The sequence below is a fragment of the Elephantulus edwardii genome, unplaced genomic scaffold (assembly GCF_000299155.1).
Source record: "Elephantulus edwardii isolate Elephantulus edwardi_28Jun2011 unplaced genomic scaffold, EleEdw1.0 scaffold00095, whole genome shotgun sequence".
In the NCBI taxonomy this organism is placed as follows: domain Eukaryota; kingdom Metazoa; phylum Chordata; class Mammalia; order Macroscelidea; family Macroscelididae; genus Elephantulus; species Elephantulus edwardii.
The window spans coordinates 887,587-913,979 of record NW_006399845.1 but is presented as its reverse complement, the minus strand read 5'-3'; the positions used below and the strand labels follow the sequence as shown (position 1 = coordinate 913,979).

At 41.2% G+C, this 26,393-nt stretch overlaps 1 protein-coding gene across 1 annotated transcript in view; it reads left to right on the top strand.

Annotated features, from left to right (window-relative positions):
* The window catches only part of SH3RF2 (SH3 domain containing ring finger 2), a 192,940-nt gene that overhangs the window by 73,661 nt on the left and 92,886 nt on the right, over window positions 1–26,393 (top strand). Inside the window, exon 2 of the mRNA XM_006891197.1 lies at window positions 18,345–18,614. Coding sequence (XP_006891259.1) covers window positions 18,345–18,614 — 270 coding nt within the window. The remainder of the gene's footprint in view (window positions 1–18,344; window positions 18,615–26,393) is intronic.

The window sequence follows — 26,393 nt, the reverse complement described above, 5'->3', positions numbered from 1 at the left end:
GGTGCAGTTGGCGCAGGATAGAGCAGGGTTTAGAGCTGTTGTGCATAGGGTCGCTATGAGTCGGAAACGACTCGACGGCACATAACAACAACAACAACCTCTAAAGAACTTTCTGACTGCTTTTCTTCTAACATAAATTTGTTTGTTCTTTAGGCAGTCCATAGTACTTTCAATATTTTTCACTGTGGTAGCCTAGTGGCAAGAAGCTGCTCTGTAACTCCAAAGGCACATGGTTCGAGGCCATCAGCTGCTCTGGAGGAGAAGGATAGACAATCTCCTTCCATGCAATTAGTGGCCTACGAAAATCCCCTAGAGGGTCACTTATGGGTCAGTTCCAACTCTGTGGTACACAACAGCAGCAACATTACAATTCAAAGGAATTACTTCTTCTTTGATCTTCCTTATTCCTTGTCCCATATTCACATTCTTATGAAGAAGTTTAAAATATCATTACTTAGATCAGGACACCTTAGTCTTTAATAAGTATTCTTTCTCTTTAGCACTTTAAAAAGGTCCTTGACTAGAGATTTACACAATGAAATCTGTCAATTGATTTCTTGACTACTGCTTTCATGAATGTTGATTGTCATTGACAACTCTAGTCTTCTCCTTTTCTCTGTCATTATTTCTCCATCTGTCTATTGATGTAACGGTGAAGATTTTTGTTTTCTTGGTGTTGATGTATAATCCACATTGAAGGGTACAGACTTTAGTCTTCTTCAGTAAGTGGCTTAAGCCTTTTTTATTCTTTGCAAACAAGGCTGTGTCATCTACATAATGGAAATTGTTGATGAGTCTTCTTCCAATTATGATATTTCATTCTTCTTCATATGGTCCAATTTCTAGACTTATTTGCTGAGCATATAGATTAAATAAGTATAGAAAAAGCACACAACCCTGACATATAACTTTCTCAATTTTAAACCATGCAGTGTCCCCTTATTTTGTTCATATAATTGCTTCTCGGTCTACTATAGCTTTCTCATGAGCACAGTTAAGTATTCTGGGATTCCTATTATTCTCAATATTATTCATAATTTATTAGGATTTACACAGTTAAATGCCTTTTCATAGTCAATAAACCACGAGTAAGCATCTTTCTTGTATGTCTATACACTAACTTATGATAGATATTTTACCTAAGCAGGATGACAGCAACATTTAACCTTTTGTAACCAACTTATTTCACACAGCGTAATGTTTTCAAGGTTTATCCATGTTAGTGCATGCACTAGAACTTCATGTCTCCTTGCGACTAAGTATAATTTCTCTGCACACATACCATGTTTTGTTTATCTTTTCACTTGTTGATGGGGCATTTGAGCTGTTTTCATCTTTTGTTTATGTTAATAGTGCAACCATGAACATGAATGTAGAAATATGTTTCAGTTACCTCATACTTTTTAATAGATGATTTGATTATCAAGTTTCAAATGATATATTTCATTGATATGTCCTTTAAGTTTCTTTCCATATATAGGTTTCACACATACATCTCCTCTTCTGTGCCCTTTTTATCTTACAGTATTGTAGTGTTGCTAAATGTTGTCAAGTCTTAGATGACTCATAGTGACCCTATGAATGAAAGACCTGAACACTTTAACGAACAGAAATGTTTTTCTCTTCATTTAGGAGGCTAGAAGTCCATATTCAGAGTGGCATCTCTAAGGGAAGGTTCCCTCTCTCTCTTTCTTTCTGTTGACTTTGAAGGCGGGTTCTTGCTTCCTTTAGGATCTGTAAGTCCAGTGTCCCATGTAATTCTGTGTCCGAGATCATACCTACTGCAGAGATTTCAGTCCAAAAGGACATACTCCCTCCCTGGTAATGCTTCCTTGATGGTACTGAAAGCTCCATTCTGATTTATTCTTATTGCAGCTCTGTGGTAGGAAGCTCTGGTGGCATAGTTCATAGGCAGTTGCATTGCTAACTCAAAGACGACCACACCTCTTTGGCAGATCAAATCCACCAGCAGCTCTGAGGAAGTAACATGGGCAGTCTCCTTTCATGATATATACAGCCTTGGAAGCTCAGTGGAGGGGCAGCCATGAGTCAGTTCTGACAGCAAATGGGTTTATAGTCTTCCACATTCTGAATTATTCTTATTGCAACTCTGTGATATCATTTAATATGTCTTCAGGCCTCTGTATTTCTTATAAATGATAGTCACAGCTTGAGCTGTGCTGCCAGTACTCTAGCATAGTGTATCTACTTAAATGTAAATGCACATTAACGAAAAGAAAATGTAAAATTCTTTTCTTTGGTTGCACTAGTGATATTTTAAGCCCTCTATAGCCAATTGTGGCTTATTGCTTCTTCATTAGACAGTACAGAATAGTATTTTCCCATCTTGCCAGAAAATTCTCCTGGACAAACTTACTTCTAGAGATCATAGATTCTCTGATCACTAAAAAAATTTTGCATATATGTTCAATGGCAAAGGTAAACAGAAGTATTACTCCAAAGGCTTGAGTAACGTAATTAGCTAACATGTGCCAGACTCTGTTTGTTTTAAGTCACAGCCACCTCTGTTTACGGAAGCGGCTTAGCTGTTTGTGATGAGTACCTCAGGTATGTCTGAGATTCTGAAATATTAATGTGTCACCCCTTTCTTGCCTCTTCAGAAGGAAATTGAGGGCATGAATTCCAATCCATTCAGCATAGTCTTACAGTATTTATAGGACAAGCTGGTTCCGGGATATTCCTACAGATTAGATGTTTCTTCAAGGTAGAAGTGCAATGTCAGGCTTCTTCCTGACTGGGCCTTTGTCTTGGCATTTGTGTAAGGAATGCATTTTATAGCACACCAAACAGGTTTCTCAACTTGCTTCTGTGGTACTTCTGGGAGCCTGGAGGAGCCAGGATGAGGCAGAGAGAAGTCAAGCGGGCAACACATTCTAGCAGGATCCTCCCCAGGTTCCTGAGAAAACCTTAACCCATCTATGAGGAAATGGATGTGTTAGAGCCCAAAGGATAAATGGGGAAAATAAGCCTTTCTAAGAATTTGGAATTAGGAGATTTTAATTCATTGACTCATGTATTTTCAAAGTACTTATTGGGCCAGACAGCAATGTAAGAAGTAAGATCAATGGTGAACTCCGTAAAAGTCTCTGCTCTCACAAAGTCTATAGTTTGGTAGAGGAGGCAGGTAAACAAGCAAGCTACTTTAACACTGCTTTGCAGACATCATGAAAGGGTATCAGAGTGTCAGAGAAGCATGTGGGAGAGACCCTAGGCCCCTATGTGAACATTCAGTGATGGGTAAGCTGGAATGAAAAAACAAGGAGCGGGAAAGGAGCAGGGCAAATGTGAAAAGAATATTCTAAGAAGTAGTTAAAAGGAGAAAGCTCAATACATAGGTCACACAAAACAGACGTGGCAGGGAGCAGTGTGACAGGAGAATGGCCAGAAATGGTGGGGAGAGTCAACTGCAACAGAGTAGACCCCAACTAAGGGAGCTGAGTCAAGCTGTGTCTCTCCACACTCAGTTTCTTCCCCACCAAATAGGTATAGCACCACACAATGTGAGATGAAAGCCTAATGACATTAGCGGATTCAAGAAAATTTTGCAAACAGTATCCCAGAATTCCACTTGTACAAAGGCAATGATAATTGGTTTGAAGCAATCTTTGCATCTCAATAGAGTGTGAATTAGAAAGGGAGCCATATAGTTTGCCAAAGTTGATAGTACACATCTTTTTCCAACTGACCACATTCACTGTCACCTTGCCAACCTGCAACGTTCTGCAGGGGAAATATTTACACTATGGAACTTGACAAACATTGTAAATCTCAGTCTTGTCTTTTTCTTTCCCCCCTTTCTCCCTTTGTTCCTTCTTTGCCTTCGTTTTTTTTTTACTTTTTCTTCTGAGAACTGGTTTACTTGTGCAAAATTAAGGGCAAAATTACTGAGACAAATAGAAAACCTGAGCTGTAATTATTAAGGAACATGCAACCACAATCAAAAACAAAACCAAAAAGACAGTGGCCAGTGTTTCAAAGAGTGTGTGTCTTCCTCTTTCTGCCATCTGAAGCAGGTCCACCCAAAGCCAGCCCTTAGGAACAAGAACGAAAAAGCTACTCCTTCCTGCCAGCCTATCCCCAGACGTGCCAGAAGGGTGTCAGTGACACCCAGCTTGTGGAAATGAGATTGGTGCCGCTCAGATCAACAGCTGCTGGGAGCTGCTTGCTTTGGCTCATATGGCCAGCGATAAATTGGATTTCAATGTTCTGAATAGGCGGAAAAAAGATACCTCCTTGTTCCCTCCTGCGCCCTCTCCTGGGGTGGCCAGCTGGCACTTTTTGTCACTCGTCATGGTTGCCTGCAGTAGAGATTATGCACTTGGTACAGAGGGCATGTGGGGAAGAAAAAGTCTTCCAAAAGTGAGAACCTTCAAGGCAAGTACCAGTTGGGGAAAAAACTGGAATGTGAAGATACCTCAAAACAGGCTTGAAATAATCGAGTTTTTTTCAAAGATCATTTCGAAAAATAAGATATGTATGGTGCTGGTGGTGCTGGTGGTGGTGGTGGTGGTTAGGTGTCATTGAGTCAATTACGACTCAGAGCAACTCTGTGAACAACAGATCCGAACCCTGCCCTATCCTGTGCCATCCTTTATCAACTCTGACACACTTGGGCCCATTGATAACAGTCACTGTGTCAGTTCATCTCACCGAGGGTCTTGCTCTCTTTTGCTGAACCTCTATCCTTCCAAGCATGATGTCTTTTTCCAAAGATTGGCTTCTCCTAACAACATGCCCAAAGTATGTGAAATGAAGTTTCACCATCTTTGCCTCCAAGAAGCACTCTGGTTTCATTTTCTCTGAGGCATGTTTGTTTGTTGTCTTGGCAGTCCATTGAGATATTTGAGATTCTCCTCCAACATTGCATCTCAAAGTTATTGATTTTTCTTCTGTAATCCTTCACCATCATCCAACTTTCAGGTGTACAATAAGTAATTGAAAAGACCATGGCCTTGATCAGGTGCATCTTAATATTTATAGTATTTTGTAGTGAGTAGTATGCCTTGGATAGTCCCCAATCCTTGGGAAGCTTTATGCCAGGAGTAAGAAGGTATAATATTAAAATTAGAGCTGAGCTTACAGTTTTCTTAAGTATCCATTTATATGTTTATTGAGAACATACTATGTGGGGCTAGAACACAATGTCCATTAAGGCAAGGATTGCATTGGTCTTCTCTATTACAGGCATTCAGTACATTTTACTGAGTAGATGAGTAGGTGGCTTATCTAACAAGTGCTCAGGTATATAGATGCACAACTCAAAGGCCCTTCAGCTATCGTGTTGTCGGCCCAGGGGGCAGACAAGCAAACTAGCAAGTCAGTACGGTGTGATGAGTGCTTGTATATGGTGCATGCCTCAGACCTTTTGGCGAGTTGCCATAAATTCAAGATTTTTTCCTGAAATCAAAGAGCCAACTCCCAGTGGGACAGATGACATGCATCTTCAGCATCTCATTAATGAACAGTCACTCACTTCTTCCAGGGGGTCCTGCTCTCTAGGCAGGCAGGGTACTTTTTCTTCCACATTATATGTGCTTCTCTCCTCCATTGAATTTTTGTTCAAAAGAGGCAAACTGTAGGTTTTCAAAAGAGCTTGATGGTGAAAAATTGTGGCTTAATGGTCAGTGGAGCTGAAAGGGGGAAATTTCTGCTTTTCCAAAACTTGGTTTCTCCAACAGGGATCATGCTAAGCTTTTGAGACTGATTCTTAAGTTAAAGTACAAATAACTGTAAATGTGCACTTATATAAACCTTCAAGTCTTAAAGCATGAAGACTTGAGTAAGACCTAGATTGTTTGAGGAACTCTTATGGCATGGTGTTAGGAGGTAGGCAAGACACTTTCTCTTCAGAGTCGTGTATATTTCTCTTATACACAATGAAATTTTATTTCAAAGTATTGTACTACTAACTGAAAGGTTAGAAGCTTGAATTCACCACTTGCTACATGTCCAAAATAGGAAAGAAAAAGTTTTGTCATCTTTTCCTCCAAGAAGCACTCTGGCTGCACCTTTTCCAAGACATATCTGTTTGTTCTTCAGCAGTCCATGAGATATTCAGTGCTCCTCTCCAGCACCACAACTCAAAGGCATCAGTTCTTCTGTCATCCTTATTCATTGTCCAGCTCTCAGATGCATAGCAGGTGATAGCCCAAATCAAGCACAACTTAGTCTTCAAACTGACATAATTACTATTCATCATTTTTGAAAGGTCACTGACAGTGGGCTTGTGCAATGCAATACATCCCCTGATTCCTTTACTGCTGGCATGTTGATTGTTGATCCAAGGAATATGAAATCAATGACAGTGTCAGTCCTTTCCCCTCTATCATCTAACTGTTGGTTGTTGGTGAGTTCCTTTGTTTCTTGATGTTGAGATATAATCCAAAACAAATGTTTTAGTCCTTGATCTTCTGCAGCTAATGTTTTCTATTCTCCTCACTTTCAGCAAGAAAGTTGTGTCATCTGAGTAATGCAGATGTTGATGAGTCTTTCTCCAATCCTGATGCCACATTCTTCTTAACAGAGTCCTGCTTCTTGAATAATTTGCTCACTATACAGATTAACTACGTATGGAGAAAGGATACAACCCTGACTCACCCTCTTTCTGATTTTAAACTATGCCGTGTGTCCTTGCTCCTTTCGTACAACAGCTTCTTGATGTAAGTGTAGATTCTGTATGTGCACAACTAAGTTCTCTGAGATTCCTGTTCTTCTCAACGTCAGCCATAGTTTGCTATGATCCACATAGTCAAATGCCTTTGCATAATCAATAAAACACAAATAGGCAAACCCCCAAGAACTCAGGAGGGGCCAAGGGAAAGAAGTCTGGCAAATCCTGGGTGCCTGATTAATACTTGCTTAATGAGAGAAGAAATTCCTTACCTTCTGGCTCAAAGTGGGAGGAGAGTTTTATCACCCCATTTATAACCGGGACTAAGGGGGCTCTGTTGGTCATTGTACTATGACCCAAGAGACTGCTAGTCTCTGGGGACTCATTGATTCCCCAGGACACACAGAACCCAACAAAACTGTTATATTTATGGTCATGATGTATTACAGCAGAAGGACACGGGTAAACTCAGCAACAGAAAAAGATATACTGAGCAGAACCCAGGGAGAGCAAGCACAAGTTTTCAGTTGTCTTTACTGGGAAACTGGGTCATATGAATAGTGCTTATGTCTCTCAGCAACCAACTCTGACAACACACAATAAATATTGCCAACCAAAGACTCACCTGATCCATGGTGTTTTTACTGGAAGTCAGTCACATAGACACAGTTGACCACCCACAAAACTAATCAGCCCTTACAGAGGCTTAGTGCTTACAGCCCTTACTGCTGCTCCATGGCCCAAGGCCCAAACCACAAATCACCTTGTTACTAATAGACTATCTGACATGGCACAAGGCTACCAGATAACAGGTACACTCTTATCGGCAGAGTAATCAAGGAGTTTACAGGTTATCCCCCAAGAACAAGACAAAGGCCAAAGCTTGTTTTGGAATGTGCTGTGTTTTTACCATTCAGACTTTTGGACAGTCTAAACTGAGGACCAGGGAGGTAAATGAGTTGGATTAAGTAACAAAACTAGAATTGAAGCCAACATCCTACTCAACTCTAGCATCTGCGTTCTTAACTAATGCACCCTACTTCCTCCCTCTAACAAGTAAAATGTTCTATAAAAAAAAAAGGGAACACATGTTGCTCATCACATGAAGCTGGTCTCCAATTTGAGTGCCCCAGATTCAAGGATTTCCACTTGGGATGATCACAGTACTGTGGGCCTTCGAGTGATCCAGCTTCCTTCAAGCCCCCCAGCAGCAGGTGGCCTGGGCTTTGCCAGCTGACCTGGTCCACATGAAGAGAGCACTGGGGAGTCTCCCTCTCACCATATGCATTTGCACAAGGGCCAGTCTTTCTATACTTCTACAAATCTGTTTCAAATGGATTTTCAAATGAGGAAGGGAGACAAGGTGCTCAGTTGATTAAGGAGTTATGATGCAAGACAAGTCATTGACCCCTTGCCAAAGGAGTTCCCCAATGCCAACAAATCATTTCAAGCCATAGCGACCCTCCATCATGTTTTTGAGGCTATAAATCCTTACAGGAAGAAACTGCCCATCTACCTCTCACAAAGCAGCTGATGGGTTCAAACTACTGACCTTTTGGTTATCAGCACAACTCACCAGTAGATGCCATGTATACTTTAACCAACATTCCCAATTTGGGTTCTGCTAATCATGCAGAAAGGTCCAGAGTCAAACACACAGACCATCTTTGCAGAGTAAAACTTCAGAGAAGCCCCTCAGGAAAGAACTTATATTTCACTTCATATTTCCTGAGTATTTCTGGGTTGTTGTCATCAAGTCGCTTCTAACTGATGGTGACCCCATGGGCACAGAGTGGAACTGTCCCATAAGGTCCTCAGAGCTGAGACCTCTCAGAAACTGATCACCAAGTCTGTCTTTCAAGGCATCTCTGGTGATTTGGACAAGTAACCTTTTTGGCTAATGTTGTTATGTTCGATACCATCAAGTTGATGCTGGCCTGTATAACGTGATAGAGTAGAGCTACTCCATTTGCACCACTCAAGGTCTGACTCTTATTTGAATAATTGTTGTTGGGCACCTTTGAGTTGGCTCCAACACAGAGATCTTACATATCACAATTGAAATGCTGCCCAACCTTGCACTCTCACAATCTCTGCTGTGCTTATTCATCACGTCATTGCAGTCACCGTTTATAGAGCCCTTTACTATTGGTATGTGACACCAAATCATCAAAACTTGAAGCAATTTGGAAAATATGACCAAAAGTGTCCTGTTTTTACCCAGCTGATGGCAATAGAGCTGCTCCCAAAGGATTATTATAAATCATGCGTTGCATGCATACTTTTCTTCCAGGACTAACAGTTCCTAGATTCTTGATTAGATAACTAATGATTTCATTTATGGAGCATTAAACATCTTCGGAGCTCTGCAAGTGTGGACTGAAGGGAGTTTCACGGCTCAGTCAAAGGACTTGCCTCTCTGGCCATATGAATCCCCCCTTTGTTCCTCAGAAGAAAGATGATCATTTATTCCGGAGAGATTTACAACCTTGGAAAGCCATGGATTTAAAGCTATGAATTGGTTTCAACTTGATGCAGTGGGTTTTGAGTTTTAGGTCCAGGGGGCACCCTGGTGGTGCAGGGGTTAAGTGCTCAGCTGCTAACTGAAAGATCAGCAGTTCAAAGTCCTCAGATGCTCCATGGGAGAAAGATGTGGCAATGGGCTCCCTAAAGATTTACGCTTGGAAACTCTCATGGGGTAATTCTCCTTTTGTCCTGCAGGGTTGCAATGCATCAAAGTCAACATGACAGAAGTTTGTTTGTTTGTTTTAAGACTCAAAGCTCAGAGATAAACCTACAGAGAGGTGCTTCAGGCACAAATCCATCAGCAGAGGGTTGATAGCCCAGTAAGTGCTAACTTGAGCCAAAGAGCAGGCCGTTTCTTTCTTGGCATTATCCCCTACTGATGAGCAGTGTTGTGACCAGCTCAGGGAGGTAAGCAGTTAGCTCAGCGTGTTGGTTTTGGCCCCGTCTGACGCCAGGTAGAGAGCTAACTAACCCTTTTTAAATGAATGGGGAACGTGTCACTCTTCCTGTCAGTGACGGTGAATTGGAACCAGCTCAGTACTGACCCTCCCCTGGGTATCCAAGACTGTAAATCACAGAGGAGTTTTCCCATCTTTCTCCCACAGAGCTACTGGTAGAGTTGAATTGCGAGGTAGACACAACCTTTGGGATAGCAGAACAGTTCCCTGTGAACTACACCACCAAATCTTTTATTATCAGGAGCAAGTCAAATTCTCACCTCCGCTCCTTGTACATGTTGCTGCAGTGATCTGACCCCTTGTCAACCTGTATGCTTTCTTCATCATTTTCAGACTGTAAATCAGCTCAGGCTCATTGGCAGCTGGACTGCCTTCTGGGTCTCATGTCTACTGTTGAGGCAACTTTTTCATTGCAGGGTTTTGCTGTTCTCAGTTCCTCTAGATAATAGCTAGGACTTGTTCATTTTCAAGTGTCAGAAAACTATGACAAGAAGCTTGGGTAATAAACAATATTGGGGAATATTATCTAATTTATCTTGGCCTCTTTCAGCCCCAGCTGGACTGAGGGGTTCAGTTTTTGTCAGGGCTCCTGTCTAATTATTACTTATCTGTCTCACCATGCCTCTAGCCCTGCTGTTCTCTGTGGATTTATTTAGGAAGCTGTGTGCTGGCCAAGGACTATCCCTACAGCCTTAAGGCTCAGGATGCAAAAGTGAAGCCTGGCTTGGCATCTACATATCAAATACAGGGAGGATTCTAATGGGCCCCATTGGGTCACATGCTTGTCCTTGTGACCATGCCAGGAGGTTATTGGATTCTACCTGCTGCCTAGGCCTCTTGCCTCTAAATGTGTGGTGTGAGCAGAGCAAATGGCATCCCCATCTCAAAGTGAAGAGTGAAGCAGGTGGTTCCTCAAAGAACGAGATGCTTGGCAAATCCACAGCACAATTTTCCTTTTATTATCTCTGCATGCCTTTGTTTCTGTTTCCTTGTGACCGGGTTCTATGGGTTATTTTTTCATTAAAAACATGGCTTTCATTATCTCCAGACACAATTGAGGCCATTAATGTTCCCTGAATAGACAAATTACAGGAGCATAAAGTCTGACGCCTTTTGAATATCAGAAAATGTATGCCTTTTAAGCATGCATACACTTACATTTGGATTGTCTGACCTTCTGGAAATATAGCCAGAAAAAAAGAATTTAGTGATGGCCTGGCTGCAGGATACCCCCTTTTCTGTCCCCTGTTCTCTCCACTACACCTCTGGAGACAGCTGCTACCAACAATACAACAGGTAATAGCTGGGGTGGGATTTCGAATCATTTTCCCTTGAGAGAACAGTTTAAGGGCCTGATAGAATCAACCAGCTGAGTCTCTTCTTGTGCTTGAATTTTCTGTAAGCTCTGTAGAGTTCAATAAAACATGCTAATGCAGCCAGCAGCAAGCAAATTGCCTTGATACTCTTTTCAGATGCTGATTACAAAACGGAGCCCCAGATGAGTTTGTGGTGGAAAAGCATTGAAGGGGGACATCAGCAGGATGGAAGACCATGTAGGTGGTACAGCCATTGGGGCCTTTGTGGTCAGAGAAGACCAAGATCAAATCTGCTCTCTACCCTACTCTGGCCATGAGATCTTGGCCGAGGAACATTTAACACCCTAGAATTTCTGATTCTTTACCCTAAAAATAAAAATACAGCATCAGGATCAGAGGAAGATTCATCAACAACCTGCGTTATGCAGATGACACAACCATGCTTCCTCAAAATGAGGAGATGCTTGCTGCAGAAGATCAAAGACTACAGCCTTCAATATGGATTACTTCTCAACATCAAGAAGACTAAAATCTACACCCCTGGACTGATAAGTAACTTCATGATAGATGGCGAAAAGATTGAAGTTGTCAATTATTTCCTTTTACTGTGATCCACAGTCAACATTCTTGGTGCCAACAGTATGGGGATCAAGAGACATTTGCACTGGACAAGTCTGCTGTCAGAGACCTTTCCAAATAACTGAGAGCAATTATGTCAGTTTGAAGACTAAGGTGTGCCTGATTATCCCATGGTCTTTTTCATCATTTGCTATCCATTTGAAAGCTGGACCATTGATAAGGATGACAGAAGAATTTATGTGTGTAGACTGTAGTGTTCAAGAGTACTGAACACTAAAAAAAAAAAAAAAAAAAAAAAAAGAGTACTGGATATCCCATTGACTGCAAAAAGAACAGATATATTTTGAAGAAAGTGTAGCCAGAATGCTTCTTGGAGGCAAAGATGATGAAGCTTTATCTCACATATTTCGGGCATGTTACCAAGAGGAACTAGTCCTTAGAGAAAGACATCATGCTTAGAAGGGTGGAAGGACAGAGCAGGAGAGGAAGACCCCGGATGAGGTGGATTGATATGGTAACTGAGGCAGTGGGATTAGGTGTGTCAGAGTCAGTGAGACTGGTTCAGGAAAGAGTAGGGTTCAGAGCTATTATACATAGGGTCACTATGAGTCGCAGGCGACTTGATGGCACGTAACAACAACAGGGAAAATGGTGCAGTAATGTAAGGATAATCTCTGTGGCCTGGTAGAATCACAAAATAAAATGCTCATTTTCTTCCTGTCCTGTTTGTAATATTATCTGTCTATCTCTGGTTCTCTCTGTCCCTCTCTCTCAAAAATGTTTACTGTAAGCATAAAAGGAGAACTCGTGATTCTAGGGAAAGTGTTATCCAAAGAAGATGAATATTATGCTTATATTAAAAACAGAATTCACAGTTCACTTTTGCAATACTTGCCTTTACTGAGAACAGATGAAGAAAAAGTAAGATGGTCAGGCAAAGAGAGCTGGCTCAAGGTTTCAAAAGGTTAGGCTTCTTCCAAGAAATTTTAGTATCTTATGCAGCTTCAGTTTAACATACTTGCAAAGACTATATAAGCTTCAGTACAGATTACACTTCAAGAAAACAAAAATCTTCACAATTGAATCAATAAACATCATTATGCATGGAGGGAAAATTGAAGATTTTAAAAGATTTCATTTTATGTGGATCCTCAGTTAACACCTGCAGAAACAATACTCAAACATAGTGTGTGTACTGAACAAATCTGCTGTCAAAGATCTCATTAAAGTTTTGCTAAAGAGCAAAATTATCACTTTACAGATTGAGGTGCTCCGGGCCTAAGCCATGACATTTTTCAATTGCCTCACTCACATCAATGCCTTTGAGTTGTGGTGTTGGGGAAGAGTACTCAATATCCCATGGATAGCCAAAAGAACAACAGATATGTCTTGGAGAAAATGAGGCCAGAATGCTACTTGGAGGCAAGGATGATGAAGCTTCATCTTACATACTTAGGGGATTTCATTAGGAGGGGTTATTCTGTGGAGAGGGGCATCATGCTTGGAAAGGTAGAAGGTCAGCAAAAGAGAGGAAGACCTTCAACTAGATGGATTGACACAATGACTGCAGCGATAGGTAGAACTATGTCAGAGATTGTGAGGATGACATAGGATAGGACAGGTTTCAGATCTGTTGTTCATAAGGTCACTACAATGTGTACTCAATTCGATGGCGCATAACAACAAAACAGACATGTGAAAGTTGGACAACGAATAAGGAAGACCAGAGAAGAATTGGTACTTTTGAATTGTGGTGTAGGTGAAGAACGTTAAATATGCTATGGACTGTCAAAAGAACATGTCTATCTTGCAAGAAGTACAGAATGTTCTTCAGACGCAAGGACTTTGGGATTTCATCGCACGTACTTAAGGCATGTTATCAGGAGGATCCAGTCTGTGGAGAAAGACAACATGTTTGAAGTGGAAGGTCAGCAAAAGAAAGGAAGATTCCTAACTAGATGGATTGATTGCAACAATGACATTAAGCAGGCAGTGATTCTGAGGATGGTGTAAGAATAGACAGCATTTCATTCTGTTGCACGCACTGTCATTAAGAATTGGGACAGACTCTGAAACACCTATTAACAACTCCAAGTCAAATGTGCTAAGTTTCTTTTTCTTTTCAGCTTTTCTTTTCGTAAATCCAAGTAACACTGCATTAGACAAAATTGAAGTTTCTTTAGCTTTCATACAGAAGTCTGAAAGTAACACAGTGTGTGGCCAGTATGGCAGCTCTGCACCGTAGGCTCATTCCTTCTTTCTTTAGGTGAAGCCCTCATCCTCATCTGCCCAAGATGGCAGCTAAAGCACCGGCAATCGTTTCTATATCCCATGATGCAGGATAGAGAAAAGGAAAGAGAAAATAATTCTCACTCAGAAAAGATACTTTCTAGAATATCTCATTAGCCAGAATTTTGCTGCCAGGAAGACTGGACAATATAACCAATATTCTAAAAAAATAAATATATATATGTAGGACAGTGAGGCCTATATTACAATGGAAAGATGAGGATAAGAAATTTGATGGTGGTGGTAGAGGATGCCACTGAGTCTGAACCAACTCATGGCTGCTCCTTCAGTGGGTTTTCAGAGGCAGTAAATTGTATGGAAGGAGATTGTCCATCCGTCTTCTGCAGAGTAGCTGGTGAATTAGAACTGCGTGCCTTTGGGATTGCAACACAGCTTCTTACCGGCAAGCCACCAGAGCGCCCTCAAAAATTTAGGATACAACTATTATTCCTCAATTTACCCAACTGTAGATGATTTGTGTAATTCCTCAGTCAGCCTATTTAAGCAACATCTTAGCCAAAATGATAATTTGTATGGTCTGCTGATGTCTTGCTCAGCTTGGTTTATTTTCTTCCTAAAGAAAATTCCTTTCATTACTCATTTCCCAACTTCTTGTGTTTTCATTTTGTTGTCTCATCTTAATGGCCAATACAATTAGGACATTGTAGAAAAGCTATAAAACATATCTACACACTCAGGAAAAACAATTCTTTTAAATATGCAAAAATCTCACCACTCAGAAATAATCAGTCTTCAAATGTTGACATATAGTTATCTTGCATTTTCCTCAAGAGAAAAATGGATGTGTATGTTTACAGTGAAAGCAGAGTCTACATTGTCGCTGCTGTTAGGTGCCATTGAGTTGAGTCACGGCAATGGTATTTATGTACAATAGATTGAAATCTGGATCAATTCTGTGCCATCCTGCCAATCTCCCTTGGGTTCAAGCTCATCATTACGGTCACTACAGTCTACACAAGTGTTTTTAACATCTTCTTTTACACGCAACAAAGAGCCCTAATAGAATAAGAGGTCAGTCATTTGACTCCAGGAGCTTCTCCAAGAAGGAAAGGTGGGCATTCTCCTCCAGTACCAATTTACAGTCTGGTCACCATGAGTTGGAATGAGTCTGACATCGGTGAATTTGGGTTTTGGTTTAAGTACATTTGACACTATATTGAGAGTGAACCTCAATGTTCTAAATTATAGATTAACATCATCAATTTTAATGACTGCAATGTTTCCTAATTTATTCAACCAATTCCCCGTTTCGCTATACAGCACTGTGAAAAGCCTCCTAGCACAGATGTCTTTACATTTGTCCATGAGTTTCCCATGATGTACTATGTTCTTATGTTTTGCTAGTTCCCTGGGCTCCTTTTACTGGGCTCAGGGAACTGCAGGAAAGCTTTGCTCAACCATCTCATAAAAAAAGTTCTGGTGGTGGAGACATAGTGCATAAGATGTTAGCTCATTAACCAAAAGGTCAGCAGTTCAAATCCACCAGTTGCTCCAAGGGAGAAAGATGGACAATCTCCTGCAAATATTCACAGCATTGAAAACCCAGTGGAGTGTCTTAAGAGTCTGTATCAACTTGATGGCAGTGAAGGTACTGCAATGGATAATGTGTCAGGCTGCTAACTGAAATAAGGTGGTTCAAATCCACCCATCACTCTACAAGAGAAAGAGGCAATTTCTTCTTGTAGTCAATTAACAACCTCAGAAACCCAAAGGGGAGTCACTATGTGTCTGAACCAATGGCACAGCTGTGGGTTTGGGGATTTTGAGATATGGTGGATTAGTTCAAATCCACTGGTCTTTCTCAGGAAGAGAAATGAGGCAATCTTGTCCTGCAGGGTTATAGCCTTGGAAACCCCAAAGGGCATTCTGTTCTGTCCTGAAGGGTAGGTGTGAGTCAGAATTAACTCCAAAGCAGCGGCTCCACCATGCCATTAATGATTTGATGGCCAGGCCTTGTCTCTACCCCTCAGCTGCTTGAAATTTCTTTTAAGTGAACATTGTGAACGGTCCTCAGTAAGCTGAATTAATGTCTCTCCACACTCCATTATAAATACCAAGATCTCCACCGGAGAGGAGACTATTTCACGCCACTGAAAAAAACACACAAAAAGAATATCATCCCAAGTGACACTGAAGGACTTTCTATTAAATCTACATCATTTAAATTTTCAGTTTGCCAAAGAGACTCCACACCAGACCAGAGGCCATTTCTGTATGGAGAAAACCAGTCTCAGTTGGGGGGGAAAATACACATTTGACTGAAACAATTCTTTAGACAGACAACTGATTTGACAAATGATGATTCTTTAGATAGTTTTTTAAACTGATGATTGATTTCTGACTAATTATATCTTTGTTATGAGTTATGACATTTACACTTTCTCAGAAGGCTGCAGACATACTGCGGCATTATTCTTCTCTAGCACTTTTGATTTTTTAGGGAATTTTCAGCTCAGTTTTCCTCCTATCAACCCTGAGGAGTACGTATATCAACCCTGAGGAGTACGTAGGACTGAACTCATTGTTATTGCTGTTGCTATTGTTGTTATAAGGCGCCATCAAGTTAATTCTGACCCATCAGGTTAATACTCTGGTGACAATAGAACTGCTCTGCAGGGTTCCGGGCTATAATCAGCATATAATGGCTCTGCTAACCCAAAGGCATGCCTTCTCTGGAGGTTTGAATCTACCAGTGGCTCCAAGGTAGAAAGATGGGCAGTCTCCTCCTGAAAACCTCTGGAGTCAGCTAAAGAAGCAGTTCTCACTCCACGGCTATGAGTACTGTTTTGAAACTCTTACAGGAGCAGCAGACTCCAAGCCTTTTCTCCCTCAGAGTCACTGGTGGATTTAAACCATTGACCTTTTGTTTGTAGGCTGAGTGTTTAACTATTGTGCCTCCAGTTTTTGATGTTGGTGTTGTTATGTATTGTCAGGTTGAACCGCATCCTGGCTGGCCCTCTAAAGGGTTTTCAGAGGCAGTACATTGCCGGGAAGATATTGTCTGTCTGTCTTCCGTGGAGCAGCTACTAAATTTCAACCACCTACTTTCGGGTTAGCGACACAACTCCTTACCTCCAAGCCACCACCTATCTGTCAGTTTTTCATACTGCAGTAGCTTCTATGTTGTTATGATGCTGGAAGCTTTGGCCCTGGTAACTCAACTATTAGCAGAGTCACTGTGGTGGGCAAGTTTCTGTTGGGCTTCCAGACTAAGACAGACTAGGAAGAAAAGTGTGACTATCTACTAAAAATTAACCAAGGTTGGCAGCAAAATATTACCCAGTGTTGTTGTTGTTGTTGTTATGTGCCGTCAAGTCGTTTGCGACTCATAGCGACCCTATGCACAACAGCCCTAAACCCTGCTCTATCCTGCGCCAACCGCACCGCCTCTGACACACCCATCCCGATTACCCCAGTCACCGAATCAATCCATCTCATAGAGGGTCTTCCCCTCCTGCGCTGTCCCTCCACCCTCCCAAGCATGATGTCCCTCTCCAAGGACCTGTCCCTCCTGGCAACATGTCCAAAGTATGTTAGACGAAGCCCCAGGATCCTTGCCTCCAAGGAGTAGCTTGGTGCTGGAAAATTGGTCTCGTAGGTGGAAAAGCGTTCAGAATACACAGTTCCTGCCACAGTGGACTTGATCTTGACAATGACACAAGATTGAACAATCTTTTGTTCCATCACATGTGAGGTTATGAGGAGTGGGAGCCAACTTGAAAGCAACTAACATGTATGCAGATGATAAAAATTGTCCTTTATTAAGTTTATACTGTATGCCAGCAACATGCTAAATACATTGTAAATATAAGTTATTCCTCACAACAAACTTTGTTGCATTGTTGTTGTTGTTATGTACCATCAAGTCAGAACCAACTTATAGCTGACCCTCTAATGGGTTTTCAGAGGTAATAAATGGCATGTGAGGAGATTGCATATCATTCTCCCATGGAGCAACTAGTAGATTTGAACCATGTGCCTTTGGGTTGGCTGCACAACTCCTTATAACTAAGCAGCCAGAGCTCCCTATAACCTTAGTGAGTATTACTTTCTTGCTTCATTTTATAAATTATAGAATTAAAGCTTAAGAAAAATTAAATAACTTGACTATAGTCACACATGGAAAGAAGCTTAGCCAGAATTCATACTCAGGATTCAGATCCAGAAAACATTGCTGACTCCCTCAAGTTCACAGAGTTGTGGATCCAGATCCAAAGCCTGCTTGTGACTTTGTGATGAAAGACAAGGACACAAGAATCAGCTAGTATGAGTTCAGACCCCACATCGGTCATTTTCCAGCTGTGTCACTTCAGACTTGGTTCGGCAGAACCAATATATGCCTCGGTTCCCCTATCTGATAAATGGGAATAGTAAGTGTGTGTCTTTCAAAAGCCTCCATAGACTAAATGAGCTCATGCACACACAACATATCCCAAGTGCTCAGTAATTAGTTGTTAATGTTGTATCTATTGCCCCTCTAGCCTCTAAATGACATGTGTGTTGTACTGGTCTGTGTCATTACAGGTTCCTCGAGCAAAGGCTTTGTGCAACTACCGAGGGCAAAACCCTGGCGACCTGAGGTTTAACAAGGGAGACGTCATCCTCCTCCGGAGACAGCTGGACGAGAACTGGTACCAGGGCGAGATCAATGGCATCAGCGGGATCTTCCCAGTGAGTTCGGTGGAGGTCATCAAACAGCTGCCCCAGCCGCCACCCCTCTGCCGTGCCCTCTACAACTTCGACCTGCGAGACAGGGACAAGAGTGAGAATCAGGACTGTCTGACCTTCCTCAAGGTAAGGATCTGCTCACTGAGGCCACAAAGAGACCACGGTGGTGGCGCTTGGAGCAGGGACATTTTTCTATTTTACATGTGTACATACATATGTAAGTTTATATATATTTGTGTGCATATTTCTAATTAAAGATATGTGTGTACATTCATATATGTCCATGAATGTATATATAAATGTGTGTGTACATGTGCATGTGTGTATAAGTATACATGAGGCTAAGTGTGTGACTATAGGTACATATATGAACGCATGTACATGCATGTGTATTGATATATGTATGTGAATGTGTATATATGTGCATATCTGTGTCTGTGAGGGGAGTTCTGCGGCTTAGTTATAAGGAGTTGTGCTGCCCACCCAAAAGCATGCAGTTTGAATTTACCAGTTGTTTTACAGAAGAAAGATACACTCTCCTCTTGTGTGATTTATAGTTTCTGAAAACCCTCTGCAGAATCAGCTATCAGTTTGTTCCAATAACGACAGTATATAGGTGTGAACATATATGTATGTATTTGTATATGTACATGTGTGTTCCATTATCTACATGTGTGTGTACATTTATGTGTATGTGTGTATATTATTTTGTATATGTGAATATGTGTGCATTTGTTGTTGTGTCCCATTGGACCGGAAAGCAGTTGTCAGTGTTCTGACAGGAAATACTATATGATTTACAATTTGGAAGGCAATACATCAGGGATGTGTCCTATCTCCATACCTTTTCAATCTATATGTGAAACAGATCATCTGGGAGGCGGGGCTCTATGAGGAGGAGTGTGACATCAGGATTACATGAGGACTCATCAACAACCTAACTTATGCAGATGACTCAATCTTGCTTGCTGAAACTGAGGAGGACCTGAAGCAAATGCTGAAAAAGGTCAAGGACTGCAGCCTTCAATATGGTTTGATGCGCAACATCAAGAAGACAAAGATTCTCACCACTGAACCGATTGGCAGCATCATGATAGATGGTGAAGAGACTGAGATTGATAACAGCTTTAGTTTGCTTGGCTCCATAATCAACAATCTTGGTAACAGCAGCCAGGAAATCAAAACACAAATTGAATTGGCAAAGTTTGCTGTTAGGGACATCTCTAGAGTACTGAAAAGCAAAGATGTCAGTGTAAAGACTAAGGTGTGCCTGATCCAGGCCATGGTCTTCACAATTACTTGCTATGTATCAGAAAGTTGGACAATGTCTTGGGATGATCAAAGGAGAATTGATGTCTTTGAGCTGTGATGCTGGAGAAGAGTGATAAGAGAACAAATAGGTTCATCCTGGAGAGGGTGAAACCAGGCTGCTCCTTGGAGGCAAGGATTCTGAGACTTCATCTGACATACTTTGTGCATGTTGCAAGGAGGGACCAGTCCCTGGAGAGAGAGGCTTGGGACATTGGAGAGACAGCACAAGAGAGGAATGCTCTTGATGAGATGGATTGACTCAGTGACTGGGGTAATGAGGGTAGGTGTGTCAGAGACAATAAGGTTGACTCAGCATAGAGCAGAGTTCAGAGCTGTTGTACATAGGATCGCTATGAGTTGCAGGCGACTTGACAGCACATAGCAACAATAACCAATGAGTTGGAATCTATCCATAGTTGATCGTCAGTGGGTTTTCAAAGGCAGTTAATTGCACAGGAGGAGAGTGCCCATTTTTCTCCTGAGGAGCAGCTGATAGAGTCTAATCACATGCCATTGGGTTGACAGCACAACTCTTTTATGTATAAGATCTCTCTCTGGGTGGCATAAAAGGTTATTTTCTAATACTAACCTAAGGGTTGGTGATTTGAGCCTACCCAGTGATACTGTAGGAGAAAGGCCTGGCAATATGCTTTCCGTGGCCAAGAAAGCACTGTGAAGCTGTTCTACCCCACAGCATATGGGGTTCTATAACATAGACACAATGGCAATAAGCTTGGTATGTGTGTATGCATCGGATTGTGTACACACAGGTCAGAGTGTGTGTAGTTATAACTACATAAAAGTGAAATCTCTAGATAAAGCTACTGACGAGAATAAAAAATAAAGCTTGGTGTAAATACCTGAACCTCCCATATGTAATTTCAAACTTATCTATTAAAAATACATCCATTAACTCTAGAAACATTTTTGTGCATCTCTTTATTTTCAGGCACTGAGACGTGGTATGATCTAGATACAATTCCTGCTATCATGCTAAAAGAGTGTTGGGAGGGGAATGACAATGGAAGAGCAGATTGTAAACACAGTTTGAGAATATGTTGTATAAAACTGTGCAACTCTTTCTTCTTTGTAATGCCTGCATCTAGAAGGATTTTCTTGCTAACCAAGTTAGGATTACTTAATTCCACGCAGGCACAGCATTCTACATTTTTTATAAGCATAGTGTTCAGAATACTCTAAGGACAAATAATAGCATAATTATAACTTGTACATACATAACCACTTACAAGATCCATTTTTCAAGTACATTATTTTTCTCTCCTTTTTTACACAAATTCTTTTTATGTTTATCCAATAGATGTGTCCATTTTTTATGGCATGGTTTCTTACCATTTGTCAAGAGTAATCATTCTACCAAATCCTCAACTTAACTTCATGGGTTTAGTCTTTATTATTCCCCAAACATTCAAATTTGCTCATAGAAAGTTAGGGTTCTTTTCAATTTTGGCTACTGATGGTAAGTTGGTCAAACAGAAGTATAAGAAGTGACATTATTGCAGAAAGTCAGGAAAGGTCTTTTGTTTCATAGAATATTTTTATTCCACCTCTACAAGAAGTGGTATTTACTTCTGATTCCTTCAAACCAGATAACCTCACTGTCCTACATGTTTTGAAATAATAATCTTCATTATTGTCTTGACATCACAGAGGGAAACTCCTAGTGAAGGTCATTCTGAAGCTTGAACTGCAAAGTTTAAATTTAGACTATTGCAGAGGGAGGTCAGTTTAATTCCACACGAATTTATTATTTACTCTGTGCCAGCACAGAGACAATGAGTTCTGGGAACACAGCTGGAAGAAGGTGTAGGCAAGAAGTGATATCTGCTTCTCTATCCTTCTCTGGACGTTTCGCAGGCCAGGACACATTCCACATGGTATCTCATTTGAACGAGAGGAAGATCCTCAACCAGGTGGACTGACAAGGTCACTGCTGCAATGGGCTCTTGTGTGTCACAAAGAGTGAGGATGGCCCAAGACAGGACTGGTTTCAGATCTTTTGTTCATAGGGTCGCTATGAGTCATACTTGACTTGATGACACCTAACAACAATATCTCATTCATCAGCCTCAGCCTAGTGCCAAACTGGCCAGTAAGGGTAATTGTCCCTACATTCATGATGGCTTCTACCTTCATGAAGCCAGAAATCTAGTGGAAGAAATAGACTATTACATGGGAATTCAAATTCAAGAGCCAGAATAGATGTGGAGACCCATGAAAGGGAGAGATGTCACTTGAAAATCTCATGGTCTTCCTAAACTCCACATGACGAAATGATGCTCAGGTTCTTTCTCCCTAAAGTTTCTCTTAAGGGAGCTCTGGTGGCCTAGTGGTAAGGATTCAGAGGCATGTTGTTTGAATTCACCAGCTAATCCATGGGAGAAATGCCCACACTCTCCTGTGTAATTTACAGCCTAGAAAACGTGCTGGACAAGCAGTTATGAGTGGATTCTGATTTGATGGTACATAACAATGACAAAATGTTTTCTATCTCAGTAAATTATGTATCCAAATATAGAGGTTCATTGGCCTGTACATCTAAGATTGATGTACTTTGACAAAATAATTAAAAATCAGTATGAATATGTGAACATGTATGTATGTCTATGTCTATACTTATGTATAAGTATGTTGTGCTGTTGTTGTTCTGTGCCTTTGGAGTCACCTGCGACTCATAGCAACCCTATACACAACAGTTCTGAACCCCATCTTATGATGAGCCAATCCCACTGTCTTCAACACACATACCCCTATTACCGCAGTTACTGTGTCAGTCCAGTTCCTCTATGGTCTTCCTTTCTTGCTCTATCCCTCTACCCTTCCAAGTATGATTTCCTTCTCCAATGACTGGTCCCTCGTGGCAACAGGCCAAAAGTATGTCAGTTGAAGCTTCAAAATCCTGGCCTCTAGGGAGAAACTTGGTTTCACCCTCTCAAGGTCAAACCTGTTTGTTCTATGAGCAGTCCATGGTTTGTTCAATACTCTTCTCCAGAATTATAATTCAAAGGAATTGATCTTTCTTCTATCATCATTAGTCATTATCCAGCTGCCTGAATCAGGCACACCTTAGTCTCTAGACTGACATCATTGCTCTTCAGCACTCTGGAGAGTTCACTGACAGCAGGCTTCCCCAGTGCAATTTGTCTTTTAATTTCCTCACTGCTGGTGCCAAAAGTGTTGATTGTGGAATTAAGCAAACTGAAATTGTTAACAATTTCGACCTCTTCTCCATCTATCATGGTGTTGCTAATTGGCTCAATGGTGAGAATCTTTGTCTTTTGATGGTGAACTTCAATTCATATTAAAGACTGCAGTCCTTGACCTTTGCAGCAAACATTTCAGACATTTCAAGTTCTCCACAGTTTCTGCAAGCAAGACTGTGTCGTTTGCATAACTTAGGTTGTTTATGACTCTTCATCCAATCCTGTTGCAACCTTTACCCTCATAAAGCCCAGCCTCCCAAATGTTCTGTTCCATATACAGATTGAAAAAGAATGGAGAAAGAATGCATCCCTGATGCACTCCTGTTCCAATTTTGAACCATGCAGTGTTTCCTTGCTCTTGCCCAAGTATAAATTTCACATGAACACAATCAGGTGTTTGGGACTTCCCATTATTCTCAAGGTTAGGCACAATTTGTTGTGATCCATATAATTAAATGCCTGTGCATAGTCAATGAAACACTGATAGACATTCCTCTGGTACTTTCTGCTTTCAGCAAAGACCCATCTGACATTGGCAATGATGTCCCTAGTGCCATGGGCTCTTCTAAACCCAAATTGTGTTTCTTGTAATTATCTGTCAATGTACCATTCCAGTCATATTTTTATAATCTTCAGCAGGATTTTGCTTGTGTGTGATATTAGTAATATTGTTTGATAATTTCCAAACACTGTTTTTTGGAATGGAAATAAATATGGCTCTTTTACACTCAGCAAATGTAAATGTATATCTTAAATATGGATTGAAGCTCAAAATAAAATAGACAAAGATTCTCACCACTGGGCCAATTGGCAGCACCATGATAGATGGAGAAGAGATTGAGGTCATTAACAGTTATATCTTGCTTGGTTCCACAATCAACACTCTTGGCACCAACAGTCAGGAAATCAAAAGGCAAATTGCATTAGGTAAATATGCTGTCAGGGACATTTCCAGAGTACTGAGAAGCAACATTGACAGTCTACAGACCAAGGTGCATCTGATCCAGGTCATAGTTTTGGAATTACTTGCTATGCAGCAAAGAGCTTGACAATGACTAAGGATGACAGAAGAAGAATTGATGCCTTTGAGTTGTGGTACTGAAGAAGAGTCTTGAACGTACCATGGACTACCAAAAATACCAATAGGTCTGTCTTGGAGAGGGTGAAACCAAGTTTCTCTTTAGAGGCTAGGATTTTGAGGCTCCATCTTATATACATTGGGCATGTGGCCAGAAGGGACCAATTCTTGGAGAAAGATATGCTTGGAAGGGTGGAGGGGCAGCACAAGAGAGGAAGATCCCAGGTAAGGTGGATTGATACTGTAACTGGGGCAATAGGGGTAGATGTGTTGGAGTCAGTGAGACTGGCTCAGGACAGCGCAGACTTCAGACCTGTCATACATAGGGTCACTGTGAGTTACAGGTGACTTAACGACATATAACAACAACAACAACATATAATGTGTATGTATATGTATATGTATATGTATATGTATATGTGTATGTGTATGTGTATGTGTATGTGTATGTGTATGTATATGTGGGAACTCTGGTGACCTAGTGGTGGAGTTGCACAACCAACCCAAAGACAGGTGGTTCAAACCCACCAGGTACTCCACAAGAAAAAGATAGGCAATCTCCTTCTACGTGATTTCAAAACTTCTGAAAATTTGCTGGAGAGTCGGCTATGTTGTTGTTGTTGTTGTTGTTGTTGTTGCTATGTGCCATCAAGTCACCTGCAACTCACTGTTGTTGTTGTTGATTGCTCTCAAGTTGAGCATGACTCATAGCAACCCTATGAACAAAAGATCTGAAGTGTTTCTGTATCGTCATTTCTCCAAGTTCATAGTTTCCAAAGGCATGTGATTTAGAAAGTTGATGCCACTTCCAAACCTGTCTTAAACTGGGAGCTCCACCAAACACTGTCTACCATGGGCAACTGATATGACATTTGACACCGCAGTGGCACAAAGTTCAGCAGCACAGTAAACCCACATTTCCTTGGAGCAGAAAATTGAGAGAAGAGTGCTGTATGACTTTGAAGCCTATTCCTCCAAAATATAATAACATGAGGCCCAAGGGCCTTCCAGGAGATCTTGTTGACACTAAACAAGAGGTTTAAATTTAAAAACAACAAAAAAACACCCCAAAACAACCAACATTCCATACAACCGACAACCCAGAACAGGAGCACCCATATTACAGTGTCTTGCTGCATCATCCAGTCCTAAAATAGAGACAAGGGGCTCACCTTAAATACAAGGACCCTCTAGAACACTGTGACTCATGGTGACCCTATATGCTCTGATGCCTGCCCTGTCCTGAGCCAGTCTCACTGACTCCGACACACCTACCCCATTGCCCCAGTTACTGTAGCAATCCACCTTATCTGGAATCTTCCTCTCCTGCACCATCCCTCCACCTTTCAGAGCATGATTTTGTTCCAGTTTGATGGGACATAATAACAACATATGTATATGGGTGAGTGGGTGTATGTTTGTATAGAGCCACTGACAGCTAATGAATTACATATTAATCTGCGAACTGAAAGGTCAGCAGTTCAAATATACCAGCTACTCCATGGGAGAAAGATGAAGCCGTTTTCTTGCATAAAGATTTACAGCCTCAGGAACCAAATGGAGGGTCACCATGAGTTGAAATTGACTTGAGGGCAGGGAGTTGGAGGGGGTGCTCTTTTTGTGTGTGCGTTCATATGTTGTTGTTGTTGTTTTTGACTGCCTTCAAGTCGCGCACAACTCATAGTGACCCTATGAACAAAAAGCCTGAAGCCCCTCTACAACTATTGACATTTATCAAAGTTCATAGTGCATATATATAGCTCTGGTAGCCTAATGGCAAGAAGCTGTGCTGCAATCCTGAAGGCACGCAGGATGAAACCACCAGCTTCTCTGTGGGAGAAGTATGGGCAATCTCTTTGCATACTATTAACTGCTCTGAAAACCCTCCAGAAGGTCAGCTATGAGTCGGCTCAGACTTGAAAATACCCAACAACAACAAAAATAACTACATACGTGTGTGTGTGTGTGTGTTTGTGTGTGTGTGTGTAGTTGACTGCAACTTTAAATATAGATTGAAGCTCAGCATCAAGGAAACAAAGATGCTCCCCACTGATCCAACTGGCAACATCGTGACAGATGGTGAAGAGATTAAGAGTGTTAATAGATTCAACTTGCTTGACTCCATAACCAACACTCTTGGTACCAGCAGCCAGGAAATTAAAAAAATGAATTGCATTGGGAAAGTCTGCTGTCAGGAACCTCTCCAGAGTACTGAAGAGCAAGGATGTCAGTCTAGACACTAAGGTGTGTTTGATTCAGGCCATGGTGTTTTCAGTTACTTGCTATGCATCAAGA